The 13,447-nt window shown below is 39.4% G+C and overlaps 1 protein-coding gene across 3 annotated transcripts; it reads right to left on the bottom strand.

Moving 5' to 3' along the window:
• Positions 1-4,261: 4,261 nt before the first annotated feature.
• On the bottom strand, positions 4,262-11,736 carry mdm4 (MDM4 regulator of p53). Of its 3 annotated transcripts, none has more exons than XM_055027129.1 (11): positions 11,565-11,736; positions 11,093-11,179; positions 10,925-10,999; positions 10,070-10,203; positions 9,925-9,974; positions 9,489-9,553; positions 8,355-8,451; positions 8,118-8,278; positions 6,843-7,037; positions 6,486-6,554; positions 4,262-6,392 (listed from the first exon to the last, which is right to left on the bottom strand). In XM_055027129.1, exons 2-11 carry the CDS (start codon positions 11,162-11,164, stop codon positions 5,823-5,825), a joined length of 1,488 nt encoding a protein of 495 aa, XP_054883104.1. In that variant the 5' UTR covers positions 11,165-11,179; positions 11,565-11,736; the 3' UTR covers positions 4,262-5,822. The 3 variants fall into 3 exon arrangements, with proteins under 3 accessions (XP_054883104.1, XP_054883105.1, XP_054883106.1); XM_055027130.1 differs by having other exon boundaries at positions 6,843-7,022; XM_055027131.1 differs by lacking the exons at positions 4,262-6,392; positions 6,486-6,554; positions 6,843-7,037; positions 8,118-8,278; positions 9,489-9,553 and having other exon boundaries at positions 8,361-8,451.
• Positions 11,737-13,447: the final 1,711 nt, after the last annotated feature.

The following is a 13,447-nucleotide window of genomic DNA, read 5'->3' as shown; positions in this document are numbered from 1 at the left end:
TATTTAGCTGGAGAAAACTCCACGACTTTGCCTATAGCATCCAATTAAATCCCAATTTTGAAACCTTGATTCTGGTGATCGGACCAGGCCTGTTAAAACCTTAAACCTTAAGATCTGAGGTCCAAAATCATAATACTGCTTCTGTCTGTCTAATGTAATTTGGGGTAATTGTGAGATTTGCTTCATTTGCCTTTACATCTTCATTTTGAAATACAATCAATTAACCTCAATAATGTGGTTAATTAACATCAATACAGATTTATCCTACAGTAGACAGAGTAGTGGTCAGTAAACCTTAAACCTCAGTCTGACCTCAGCTTCGGCAGGAGGCGGGAGAGAAAAACATAGTGAATAAAATTCATCATCTGTTGTATCTGAGCTGAGACTGCACAGAGTGCATCTTTACTGCACAGAGTGCATCTTTACTGCACAGAGTGCATCTTTACTGCTGGTGAAAAACATTCAGTTTAAAGGATGGCAAACTCAAGAGGTTATGATCACCATACTGACAGCAGCAGATGCCACAATCTGTCGCCAGAGACTACTGACTACCATCACCATGATGACAGAACATCCCTCATTGGACCTTTAAAATCTGTCTGTTTTCTACTAATAACACTGATTTTCAAGCGGTTTCACAACTTTGACAATGAAACAGGACAAAGCACTGGAAATGAGTATATTATCTTAATAAAGGTGGATTAACCGGTAATGGAAAAGTGAATAAAGTATTCATATAGTGCCGTGGAGTTTCTGTTGAGTAATGAACCTTACATAAGCTTCAGCGCAGACCCACTTGATTGATGTCTGACGGCAACATGACACTACTACTGCCTGGCTGATGGTCAGCAGAATACTCCCATTCATGACGGTTCAGAAAGATGCGCCCCACCTGTGTTTTCAGGGGGCTCTGGAGGCCTGGAGAAAGCTTTCAGAAGTTTAGGAGTTGGGGGGGCGGGGTGGGGAGTGGATGAGGACAGTAGTTTTGCCCCAGCCACGCTGCAGCTCACTGGGGCTTTTATCGCAGAGTAATCCCCTACAACAAACAGAATGGCCGGCATGTGCATGTGCAGCTGTCGCAGCCTTAGTGCAAGTGGTGTCATGTTAAATCACAGGAATGGGCCGAGCCATCCACTGCCCTTCCCTTCACTGGCATCCCACTCAGCCCCGAAGATCCAGCATACCCAAACACACGTACACGCTCATACCTATGTACATTATCCACTTCCCACTATCGCAGTATGCAGCTCACTGTACCTCTGGAGTTAGTTCCTGTTAACAACCAGTGGTCTACTGTTTCCTATACATCATTTAAAGTACTTCGCGTATGTTTTCATTATCCTTAATCCTTTTCGCATTTTGTCATCCGACAGCTACAGACGTCAGTGTAGTTTGTTGTGATGCTGTGTAACACAAAGTAGAACATAATTATGAAGTGGGAAGAAAAGAGCTTCTTTGTTTTAATTTATCTGAAACTCTGACAAGTGTGGCATGCATTTCTTTACTCTGCAAAACAGAATTAAATAAAACAGAGGCCAGTTGTCGCTTGGAGTTCCTTAATTAGTAATTTTAGTCACTGTGGCATAATTTAAAGTGGTTATAAAGGCAGCTGTTCTGTGAAGGTCTCGGGACTTTAAGAAACTTTGAGTGAACAATCATCATCATGACGCTCGAGGAACACAGCATTCTGTCGCATTTAACATTTAAAGCAGGGTAAAGTAACTAAACAACATCCTGGTGTTTGATTGTTTCAGTTGGCATTTTTTTACGCTGTTATTCAAACGCAGAAAAGCCACAGCAAAGAGATTTTTGTCCACTTACAATAACAGACAGGGCAAGGAGTGTCAATAATAGTCAGCCATGAGTTTGGAGGAGCTGCAGATATCTACAGTTCGTCCAGGAGAAATGGCTTGAAGGACAGCCAATAGTCGTGCTCTCCATAATGTTGACCTTTGCTCAAAAGTGAGCAAAAGAAGTCATTCATAAGCAAACATATGGAAGAATGTGCTTTGGTCATAAATTAACTTTTTAAACCTTCAGGCAAAATTACAATTCATAACACCCTATGTAATCCCAATGAGATGCATTAAAGTTATTGATTGTAATCTGCCAAAATATTGGTTCAATTGGTATGAATATCGGTATGAATGCTTTGTGCACCATAAATGGAACAGTTTATTTCAGTGAAGCCAAAGCCAGTGGAACACCCAGTTCACGCTTGGCAGGCGGAGCATCTTCTTTGAGAGCTTTGAAAATCACAAATACTTCTGACTCAACATTTCAGCTCGCTCCAACAAACTTTGCACCACCCAACCACTGTCCAGCTAAAAGCAAAGTAGCAAAGTAGGAAATAAGGTTTAAGACTTTACCAACAGAAGACGTGTGTGCATAGCTGTGAGGAAACGATTACCAGCTTTTCAGTAACAGTTCCATCATATGGCTTCTTTTCTTCATCTCTTTTTATTCAGACACACCTCTGTTGTTATTTCACCACCTTGTTAACACCTACTATCTTTATACCTTCTTCCAAACTGCTCTCTTTGTTTAGCTCGGGCTCCAGTGACCTTCTCCCATGTCAACGCTTGACAAATATAGTGTCCTGGTTTCTGCAGCGACCAAATAGTCCGACACAACAAAGGGGAGCGCGCGTGTGTGTGTGTGTGTGTGTGTGTGTGTGTGTGTGTGTGTGTGTGTGTGCGTGCGTGCGTGCGTGCGTGCGTGTGTGTGTGTGTGTGTGTGTGTCTGCATGGAAGTCAGACGGGAAATCTTGGGGAAAAAAAGCCTGGAGGCAGAAAGCTGAAGGACATAAGAAGAGGAAGAGTGGAACTGTATTTATGAATTACACTCATCCTTATGTACTCAGGTGAAATATTGAAAACAATAGTGATGTTCAACAGACTAGGTTATGGAACAATGAAGAGAGAAAGTGTCTAGCTGTTCTGAGATGTTAAAAAAGCAGGAACTGTCACAATAGAAACATGTGGACCCCCCCCCCCACGCTCTCCACTCCCTCTACCATGCCGTTCTAGAGCTGCTGTAGGGGCGCTACAGCATTCTTCGCCTTTACTCGATGACGCACCAGATGCCTCCAAGCAGAGCAGTAATGTTTCACTAAATCAGATTTAAGATTTGCCTGCTCCAAACATTTCGGGCCACAATGATACACAATACCTTTGACCAACCTTCATTTGTATTGAAACATTGTTTGAAAAAGAAGTGACTTTGTGCTACCTTGAAATAGATTTACCTTTAAAGAGATGAGTCAAGTAGCAGTGCAGTGTAAATGTTCCTCGATCCTTTTCACATGTTATCATGTTACTTCAGTCTTGGTTGAGATAAGGTCTGGCTGATGAACATGCTTGTATTTAAACTATTCCATTGTAGCTCTGGCTGTATGCTCAATGTTATCCTGCTGGAAGGAGAATCTCTGCCCCAGTCAAGTGTTTCACCAGTTTTTCTGTCCAGTATTGACCCCATCCTGATGTCCCTCTCTCACCAGCCTCACTGCCCTTGCTGAAGATAAGCACTGACACAGCAGGATGCCACAACTGTGTCTCACAGATGGACTAGTGTGTTCAGGGTGACGTGCAGTTCAGGTTTTCTACCACCATATGACCATTTGTCATCTGATGATTAAAATACCAGATGACAAAATGGAGGGAGTTTTGTTGGAAAATCTAGTACCATTATTTACAACACCCAAAATCAAAAGTAATCAGATGTCCGCATTACAAGAATGTTGGCGACAATGTGGAGAAGTGAAAGCCAATCATTCACATTTTTTTGGGAGCTACAAAAATAACTGATAATTGGGAACATGTTTGATCAATATTGACTCAAATCCTGGGCTGTACTTGACTAGTGAAGTATTTGGATAAAACAACAGATGTGATGAGGAAAGTTACTGTCATCGTTACATTTATGTCGAGGACAACATAAATGGGGACTTTCCACAAACAAGACTTGCTCTAATGAGCACCTAAATAACATCCTGCTCCACAGAAGCAGTGGTATTTATGTACCGACAGAAAGCAGGAGAGGACGTCTCGTCTGCCCCACTTCTCAAGAACGGTCCAAAAATAAGTCAAGGACAAGCAAGCAGAAAAGAAATGGTGAGTAAGCAGAGGAACTTTGCAGGTGCTGGAGCTCAGTCAGAGAAGAGACAGAGCAGCTGCTGCGTCGTACAATGACTGTGTCTTCGCCCAGTAAACACACATTGGAAAGGAGAGTTGCAATGCCACTGATGAATATTTCAACAACATTTAATATTTTAAACCTTTATTGCTCAACAAAAAACATTCAATAAGCAACAATTAGAGGAAAAAAAGAAAAGCGTACCGTATTGGATTACATTATAAACTTCTCAGAAATGAATCACTTCCGTCAGCACCTGAATCTATATCAACTCTATCGCCTACATGAGGTCTATATGTAGCACATTCCCATTATGTGTTGACACTTAATGAAGCTGATAAATGCTACTGGCTTTATTTATAAGTTTATATCTAGTTATTGGCTCATAAGCTTCAGACCAATTCTGCACAAGCTCAAGTCACGGTAAAAGGCATGCGCTAAATGTATATTACAGATTTGTACTGATACAGCTTATGCAGAAAGCAGTTATGTGACAGAACTCTCTCCACCTACTGGCAGAAAGATTAAAGGCAAGGAAGAAAAAAACTGGTTGGAAAATCTGGCACATTCAATGAGGTGAACTTACAGTTAGAAATCCATTGAGAATCTGTAATAATCTTAATTGTGCAAATTAGATAGAGGATACATTTTACTTATAGCACACTGAAATGAAATGGCATCAGTAAGGTCAGAAAATGCAAAAAATAATCAGAATAAGATCTACTATGTACAAATTAAGTTTAAAGTTATTACATGGCAGTGTAACGCTTAAATCAAACTTTTCAAGAAATGTGATGTGTGGATGCTCTTACAGTTGCAACCTTCTCTGCTTCAGATTAGGCGTTTACAACACAAACGCCATAAATAAATTAAATATGAAGTCGTTTTCAACTTAAATCAGAGAGGTGAGAAATGAAGAGTTACCTACTACAAGCATGAGTTATAAAGGTCAGAAACACTGAACAAACACCACACTGTCACAAGGAAAAAAGTTAGAGCTGCAATCTTCAGCAGGTTAAATATTGTATGTGGTGAAGCACTCACACAAACAAGATTTAAGCCAACATCTAATTATTAAAACGTATTTTTACAAGGCTGGGTATTATTTTAAGATAATTTTGGAATGAGGCTTTCATAAATCTGAAGCTGATGTAAAAAAAGGAAAGGGGTTGACTTGCTAACCTGCTATCGGTCAAATTTATAAATGGCAACTCTTCTCAGAACAACACTAAAGAAAGATAAAAAGAAGATCTAATTTATTTAGAAAAGAAGAACATATTAACTGATACAACTCTGCAAACATAAAGTAAGGGTTCAGGATAGGAACATTTATGTGGCTATAAAACAAGAACAAAACCTTCATGAGATCAATTAAAACCTCAAACCAACTGCTCAAGTGTCAGCATTTAGCAATAAATAAATAAATAGTTCTGCCTTGTCCCTTATTTAATTTAGACAAAATAGAAAATATTAGTTACTACTCTTATTGCCTAAAAATACTTTACAGGCAGTTTGATGCAAAACAACCATAGCAATGAAGAGCAAACTTTACCAAGTGCTGAAATTTGTGTTTTCTTATGTGTATTTTTGGGGATGGGTAAAATAAACATGTTAAACTATTTATACTTTCATCTGTGCATTGAATTACATTTAGGTGCCAAAACCCTTTGGATCCCTTCAGCTGCTCTTTAGAGGATGAATATCTTAATAACTTTTTGAATAATCTTTCCACATCCTGGACAGGGAACCTGGAACTTATGCAACCTCCTTGCACATGGGAAACATGTAAGCAGGTGAGCCGTTCGTCCATGGATTATATTACCATTACGCGGTCTCACCCGACACAGCTTGCAGGGCTCCAGCAGCGCCTCCGGTCGAACGTCTTGGACCTCCATACCCAGACTTTCCTGGCTTTCCCCCTCTGAGAGCTGGCCGTGCTTGTGGAAGCCAGATGGGCGTGGCCCTTTGCCTTTACTCATACCTGCTGTGGGAATCGGTCGGTCAGCTGTGGAGTGGGAGGGCAGGATGACTGGGTCTGAGACCGTCCTGCTGCAGTCTGGAACATCAATGCCTGTGTCGCTGTCGTCCTCTTCATCATGGGCAGAGAGAGAGCTGCATGCTGGGATGTCGGGGACGGAGAGAGAATGAGCCAGCCGGGGCACGTCCTTGTACCAGTTTTTTCGTAGAGCCCAACAGCGAACGCAGTACCGCTGGACAGGTATGTTGTATTTCCTGCACTCTGTGCACTGCCATGCATCCTGAGAAATAAGACGGACACAAAGTCAAGTCTAGTTCTTTGACATTCAACTCAACAAAAGGTAAAAGCACAGATCTTGCATATAGGTACACACCTGTGTGGAGATCTCTGTATCAGTGTCATCACTCAGACACTGAGAGTCTTCATCGGGTTCTTCTTGCATCTAAAAATAAAAAATAAAAAAAAGGTAAATAAGCTATATTAACCATACAACTGTGTCTTCAATCCTCATATTAATGTATTGTCCTCCATCTTGTCATCTTATCTGTTTTTTATTAGTCTAAATACAGACATCCAGCTTGTCATCCTGCCATTTGTGGTCAGAGCTACAATCTACAGAAACATTTCCAGACAAAAACCTTTGAAGAAAATCTCCATTAAAAAAGTAAGCTGCATACATAATTCACTGAATAAATAAAATGTAGACTGGATAGGCAAAAATCCAAAATACCTCTCGGTCTGACTTTTCCTCCTTTCCTCCTCCGTAATCATCATCAACAGAACCTTCTTCTCCTCCACTTCCCTCTTCTAGCGCCGCTTCCTTCATCTCCACACTCACTTGCTCACTCTCACCCTCTGTCAGAATCCACAAGTCTTCTGTTGTGTCTGACACGATGGCTGTGTCCTCCTCCTGTGCAAGAGACAGCTGATTCATCAGTCAGACTACCACCCACTGTCAAAAAACAATTTGTCTTCAAAATAAATACATATCACCAAAAATGTAGTACAAAATTATCTATTAAAACTTTTGTTTTGTCTTCAAAAAATATCAAAACCATTTTAACCAATTTCCTAATGTACACATGCAATTTTCTATTCTAAGCAATATTTGAGATGAGAAACAGACTGGAGAAAATCTGATGTTTTTCTACTCAGTGAACACACCATGTGCAATCGCTACCAGGTCTCGTGAACAACTATCCTTGTTGACAACACTGTTACTGGCTCAAAGTTGACCATTCTCAGCAACAGTGAGACTTGTTTTATGTTGACTGCTCTCATACATAGCAGGATGTTGACATTACACCGAACATAAATAACAATTTTCAGCTGAAAGGCTCAAATGAAAATGGCTGTTCTTCTACCTTCATTACATCAGTGAAGACAAAAATCTGAACCAACTAACATCAGAATATCAGCACTGTACAAAAACCAGCAATTTGAAATTGCATACAAAATTTTGTTCATCACATCAAAAAGGGTTAAGCAAAAACAGTAAAACAAGAATGCCTTTGCCATTCTTGCCAGATTTGAGCTATCCAAGCCTCTTTTTAAGTTTTCCATTTCAAGAAAATGAAATGGAAAATCATCGATTTATAGGTTTTCAATAGTTGATAAGTCTGAGAAGTTGCCAAGCCAATCTGAACTCCAATGATGATACAAGAGACAAGCAGGTCGTCAAGATGGTGTTATAAATGCACATTATGTTAGAAGATTGTTTTTGAACTCAGAGAAAATTATTCTTTAAGTTAAATTATTCTTTAAGTTTCTTAAGTACTCCATTAGATTTTTTGCTTTGTTCTTCATTATGTTGACTACCTGGCAAATTAAATAATTATTTCTGAAGAAATTTTGTCTATTTTTGTTTTAAGCATCATCATCTACATTGTTGCAATGCCCCAAGTTTCAAACAGGTCGAGTTATTTTTTCCCTCACTATTGGATCCGTTGACCATATTTTACCATTTATTTTAAATGTCAGGGTGTACAAACACGAGGTCTCTTACTTGGTTTGTATGGATGTCAGTGGAGCCATTGCTCCTGCGGCTATAGTTATTACGCAGATTACCCAGAAACCACCAGGGTAGACCAGAGAGGTCCCACTCCTCCAGGGTGACATCCAGTTTGGGGCGCTTGCAGGCTGAGCGAGGCAGGCCTTCAAGCGACTCTGTCGAAGTTTTGAACAGTTAGCTTTTTCTCTCTGGACCCGGTCCTGTTGAGGCGTTCTGATGCTGCTTGCTCACCATCGTCTGGATCACGAGGTCGTCTCTGAGAGGGGGTCTGCAGAAGAGGCCCTTCACTCCCGGCCACCACTCCTGCTTTGACCACACCCTCATATATCTAAAGAGAAGAGAAACATGGAAAAAAAAATTATACCGCAGATCCATAACTAGATCCTTGGAGGACTCACAGCTCCTTTTCAAGATGGCCTTCGAGAATGGGGGAGGTAGTACAAAAGGATGAAAGGTTGAGGACTTAGAACAAGGAAAGGCTTAATTCATAATTTGATTATAACTTTAAATTAAAATAGCAAGTGTTGGTAAAACAAAGAGAAGACTGAAAAGTCAGTGCTCCAATTAAAGTACAAATACATATTCTGCAATTTCTGCAAGTAGTGCTGCTTGCAATTTGCAAAATTTAGAAATGTTCAATCTAAGGAAACAGGACAGAAGACAATCTACAACATTTCTTAGAGTAAAAGTACATTCATAGTGGGATAAAACATCTGCATGGTTCACATTTTTAAAACTGTCATAGCTTCAAGGAGAGAGAAAGAAGACATAAGACACCTCATCTGAAATTTGATCATCATGAATAAAATACAAATATATCAATCTCTTTGATTTACAAAGCTGAAGTAAACTAATATTAGATTAATTATGTTAAAGTAGCAGGGCAATCTATCTACAACTGGATTTTTCTGGGGAACAGGAAGAATGGCACACAGGAACAGGTAGGCGGTGCGTTATTAGGCCTGTACCAGAGCAGGAGCTGAGAGCCTCCAAACTGAAGCAGAGAAGAGAACTCTGAGACAGACAGAGACAGTGACTCTGCCCCCCCCATCCACTGGGTGGAGCTGGTGGGTCACAAAAGAGTGCTGGAAGTACCACCAGACCAAACCAAGGATGGGGTCGTACAGAGACGGTGCCACTCTGTACAAACGTACACCAACGAAGACAGCAGACCGTCTCTCACTCTCCTCAATGCACACAAGCAGAAGGAAGCTTCCTTTACCAAAACTTGTAAGGAAATAATTCTTTTTTTTTTTTAGGAAGAGATTCAAACAGTTGTACAGGAAGCCTGTGAGTCGCTGAGTATTGTGTGCAGTGAGGTGAATAAGGTCTCTGTTTCTCCTGAGCACCATGCTTCGGCTTTACCTGACCACGATCCTCCACTCCGCCCTCTACACACTCACGGCCCACAGAAAGATTCTCTGCAGCGTCTGCATTTCAAATGAGACACAGTAACAAACAAAAGGACACCCCCCCTTTAATGATACGAGTACACACTCTCTCACTATGGCCTTCAGATATGTGGAGCCTCTTCACTTGATTTGAAGTACAAGCTGGATAACATTTCTTCTGGCCCAAAAGAAAACCCCTGCATCCTAATGTGATGCAAAAACTCTAAAGTGTGCTTTTTGTCATTTTCTTAAAAGAAAAAAACAATATGTACAATGTGAAAAAAAAATGTAAAAATTAGTCCTTGTTTTCCCACATTAGCCGCAACATACAAAAATAAAAGGAGATTCGTCAGACAAAATATTCAAAAATATATAAAGGATTTCAAGCAACAAACAGGGTAATTACTTACCACTAGAGCCAAACACAACGAGGTACTTCTTTAGCATTTCATACACTGGGCTGTAAAATGAGTCAATTAGAATTAGTAAAAAAATAAATATATTAAACAGTTTTCAGCCTGAATGAGTAAAGACGTTATGAGTAAAGGTAAATACCTTGGATTTTTGACAGAGAAGCTTTCAACTTCCAGAAGTTCACCCAAAGGATCATCCTGGCAATGGACAATGTGTTGCCTCTGTTTGTCATACAGCTGCTTCCCCATGATATACTGACCCAGGTAGTGCATCACCTACACAAATTAAAGGATAGATGCTGATTATTTCATTGTATGCCAGAGGTGACCTTTTCACCCTCTTTGGGGGCCCAAAACTTAAATATACAGCATTAAACCAACTTCCCTCTCACACACATCATAAAAGTTTATGAAAATCAAAATTTGTTTAACCCTTAAATCATCACAGTTCATGAAATAGAATTTACACAAATCACAAAATTTATTTTCTATGAAGTGTAAAAGTCAGATGTGGTATTGATCCCTCAGATTAATTTCGTATTTATGCTAAATACACATTTGTTTTTTACTGCAAAAAAGATATTCAATTTATATAAACTATCCCTTTGACATGTCATAAAATCTTCACTAAATGATCACTAAATGTTGTGAAAATAAAAATATAAACAAAAACAATATTTGGTATATTGTTTTTGTTTTGATTTATATATTTTATAAATCCATCTGGGGATGTTGCTAAATAGAAATCTAAAGCTTAGTGTATCCTGCCCATTGACTGAAAAGCCGTGGCTTCCATATCATGTGCACGTTTCATCTCGTATCCATGTGCAGGGCAGTTTAGTCATCACTGCTGCAGAAAGAGTGCAGACACACCTTCAACATGATGCAACCAAAACGTGTTCTAAAATAGCACTGTGTAGTTGTACGCTTTCCAAGCCATCTTGTAACCCAGACGCCAGAAGTAGACTCGTGATTCACACTTGATCGGGAAGCTCACCTCTTTGAGAGTGAAGACATCTTCCTGAGCTCCAGCTACACGCAAGATCTGCAGCAGCGGGGCTTTTGGTTTCACCTAAATAAAAAAAAATTTAAAAACACGATTGTTTAGCATCAAAATTTGCAATAACTATAGCACATGATGCCTGGATTTTTTTTTTTATATTACCTGATTACCCTCTCCGGGAAGCGTCCTGCATGACGAGCTTGAAGCCTGAGGCTGGGTCGACAGGGAGCTCATAGTAGAAAACTAAACCTGAAATAGAGTACCAATGCGCACGTATAAATATATAGCGCTAAATACTATTCCTTATTTCACACAGTTAATATGATGCTTTTCAGTCCTACTTTTCTACACAGCCAAGTAGATATGGTCGTTTCACCAATTACTTTCCCTTTGTAACCCGCAGGTACGATAGCACAATGCTAACGTAACCGAGAAACCCGTTCGAAGAGTATATCTAAACATAACGTGACTGCATTACTGAAATGCTACTGTATACCAGACATGGCAATGGCACTTGTTAAAGCAACTGCTGCATCTGCAACAGTTCCCATCAACCGCAGCTGCCACGCCAGCATTAGCTAACCTAGGCGGCTAACAACAGACACAATAAATACCTTCGTTACAGATATCTCACCGTTTAGAGTTGGCATTACTTCAGAGCAGCTACATTGTATCACTCGCACTCTGGTTCTGTGACAACGAGTCAATATAATATAATAATAACAGCAAGTATAGGAAATAAGATTTTAGCACGAGCTAATGCTAATAAATAAAAAGTGACGGTTAGTAGAACTTCAGCTTTAAAACGTCAGTGAACTTCCGGTCATGTAGATGAGATGTAGCGCCCCCTCTTGTTCTTCTGCTTCTTCTTCTTGAAATTGACAAGGTTGGGGTTACTTAAAAAAAAAGTGGTGAAAAAAGAAAAAAAATCTCAATATACAATATTGAGATTGTCACACAAGACTCCCAAAATTATGGAAACCTGTTTCCACCACTCTGTCAAAAAAAAAAATCTCATTATTTTGAGATACTATCTCATTATTTTGAGATAGTATCTCATTATAATTTGATAATTTATTTAATTTTTTTGACAGAGTGACGGAAACGGGCTTCCATACCATCGCCATCTCGCTTCATACAACCACTTTTCTTGGCTCTAATTTAATTTTTTAAATTATGCAATTAAAGTATGGGAGTGGGCCTTGGTTTTTGTTTCAACTACAGTTTCATTAGTCACCCCCTCCTCCCGCATAGTCCAACCTTTTCTTTCTACTACACAATGAGTAATTTTGAACGACAAAAGTCTCCTGCTTCTCATTGTAAGCTGTTTTAAGCTGAAATTGTTATCTACTTGCATACTCAAATCACTATGAAAAATAAAATAAAGGTAGACATAGTCACTAGGTCCAGGAAACAGCAAATTTTAAGTGTGCAAGGAAAAATATTGGTTTTCAAAATTTATTAAAGTTTTTAGTATACTCTGTGTTTATTTATGACTTCTACTATATGTCTGTTTTTTCTCACTTTTTTCAGTACAATTAAAATGCAAGTGTATACATATGGATAGGTGGACATGTATACACATATAGTGGATACAGAACTATATGAGTATACAAGTATTTTTATTCTAGGTCTGATCTGAGAGTTACACTTATTTTGATGGAACTAAGAGAAAAACATGTTCTAAAACCTTTGAAGCCCTTCTTTGGCTTTTTCATTAGTTGCCCCCTCCTCCCATACGGTTCTCTATAAACGCATCCGATGCCTGTTGTTGCTTTGGGGAGCTCAGTGGGCGTGGAGAACCAAAACAAAAAGGGTCAGGAGCTGAAAGGAAACACAGCATTTCACACAAGACTCCCAGGAATATGAAGAGTCTGCAAGAAGGCATGGCTGCAAAAGGACTGATTGTGATGGTCCTGGTCACCAACATCTGTGACGGAGGTGATATTAATAACGTCGCAAGAGGAAAAACATTTTGTCAACAATTGTCTGTGCAAAATTAATGCATTCCTGTCAAATATTTCTCTGGCAGCACTCCTTGGGAAATCATCAGCGTATGACTTCCTGCAGAGAGTGAGAGAAAGGCGTGGACTGGAGTGTTTTCCTGGAGGATGCAGCTCTGAAAACAGTGAGGCTGAGGAGTTGACAGATGTCAATGCAGGATATGTAAGTACATGCAAATTTTACAGCTGTGCATTAAACCACTGTCCTCTGAAACAAATTTTCTTTGACCATTAAAACTAGAACACAGATAACACATTACTACTTACAACATAAGTGTTAAAGCCAAGATTGTGATAAAAACAAATTACACATCTTGAGTCTAAGAACTAGTCAGTTGTATGGTGACTATTTGTGATGTGTTACAGTATCACAAACCATCAATGAAAATGTCTAACTTGTCACCTTTAAGATGAAGAATTTCAAAGGCTGTCAGAGTTTCATCTAGCTGAGGTATAAAAATTTTAACCTCGGAACTGAATTTTCAAATATTTTAACGGATTAAATGTCTTAGAA

Source organism: Poeciliopsis prolifica, unplaced genomic scaffold (assembly GCF_027474105.1).
Source record: "Poeciliopsis prolifica strain line A6 unplaced genomic scaffold, Auburn_PproV2 SCAFFOLD003, whole genome shotgun sequence".
Classification (NCBI taxonomy): domain Eukaryota; kingdom Metazoa; phylum Chordata; class Actinopteri; order Cyprinodontiformes; family Poeciliidae; genus Poeciliopsis; species Poeciliopsis prolifica.
The sequence above is the reverse complement of the archived record's forward strand: the minus strand, read 5'-3'. Positions and strand labels throughout refer to the sequence as shown.

What these genes read in the sequence shown, in the direction of transcription:
- mdm4 (XM_055027129.1), bottom strand. Translation starts at nt 11,164, where the DNA reads ATGAGCTCCCTGTCGACCCAGCCTCAGGCTTCAAGCTCGTCATGCAGG. An exon ending in GAGTGGAGGATCGTGGTCAG is followed by an intron (nt 8,452 to 9,488) that starts GTAAAGCCGAAG and finishes TCTTCTCTTTAG; the next exon opens with ATATATGAGGGTGTGGTCAA. An exon ending in AGGAAAAGTCAGACCGAGAG is followed by an intron (nt 6,555 to 6,842) that starts GTATTTTGGATT and finishes TTTTATTTTTAG; the next exon opens with ATGCAAGAAGAACCCGATGA.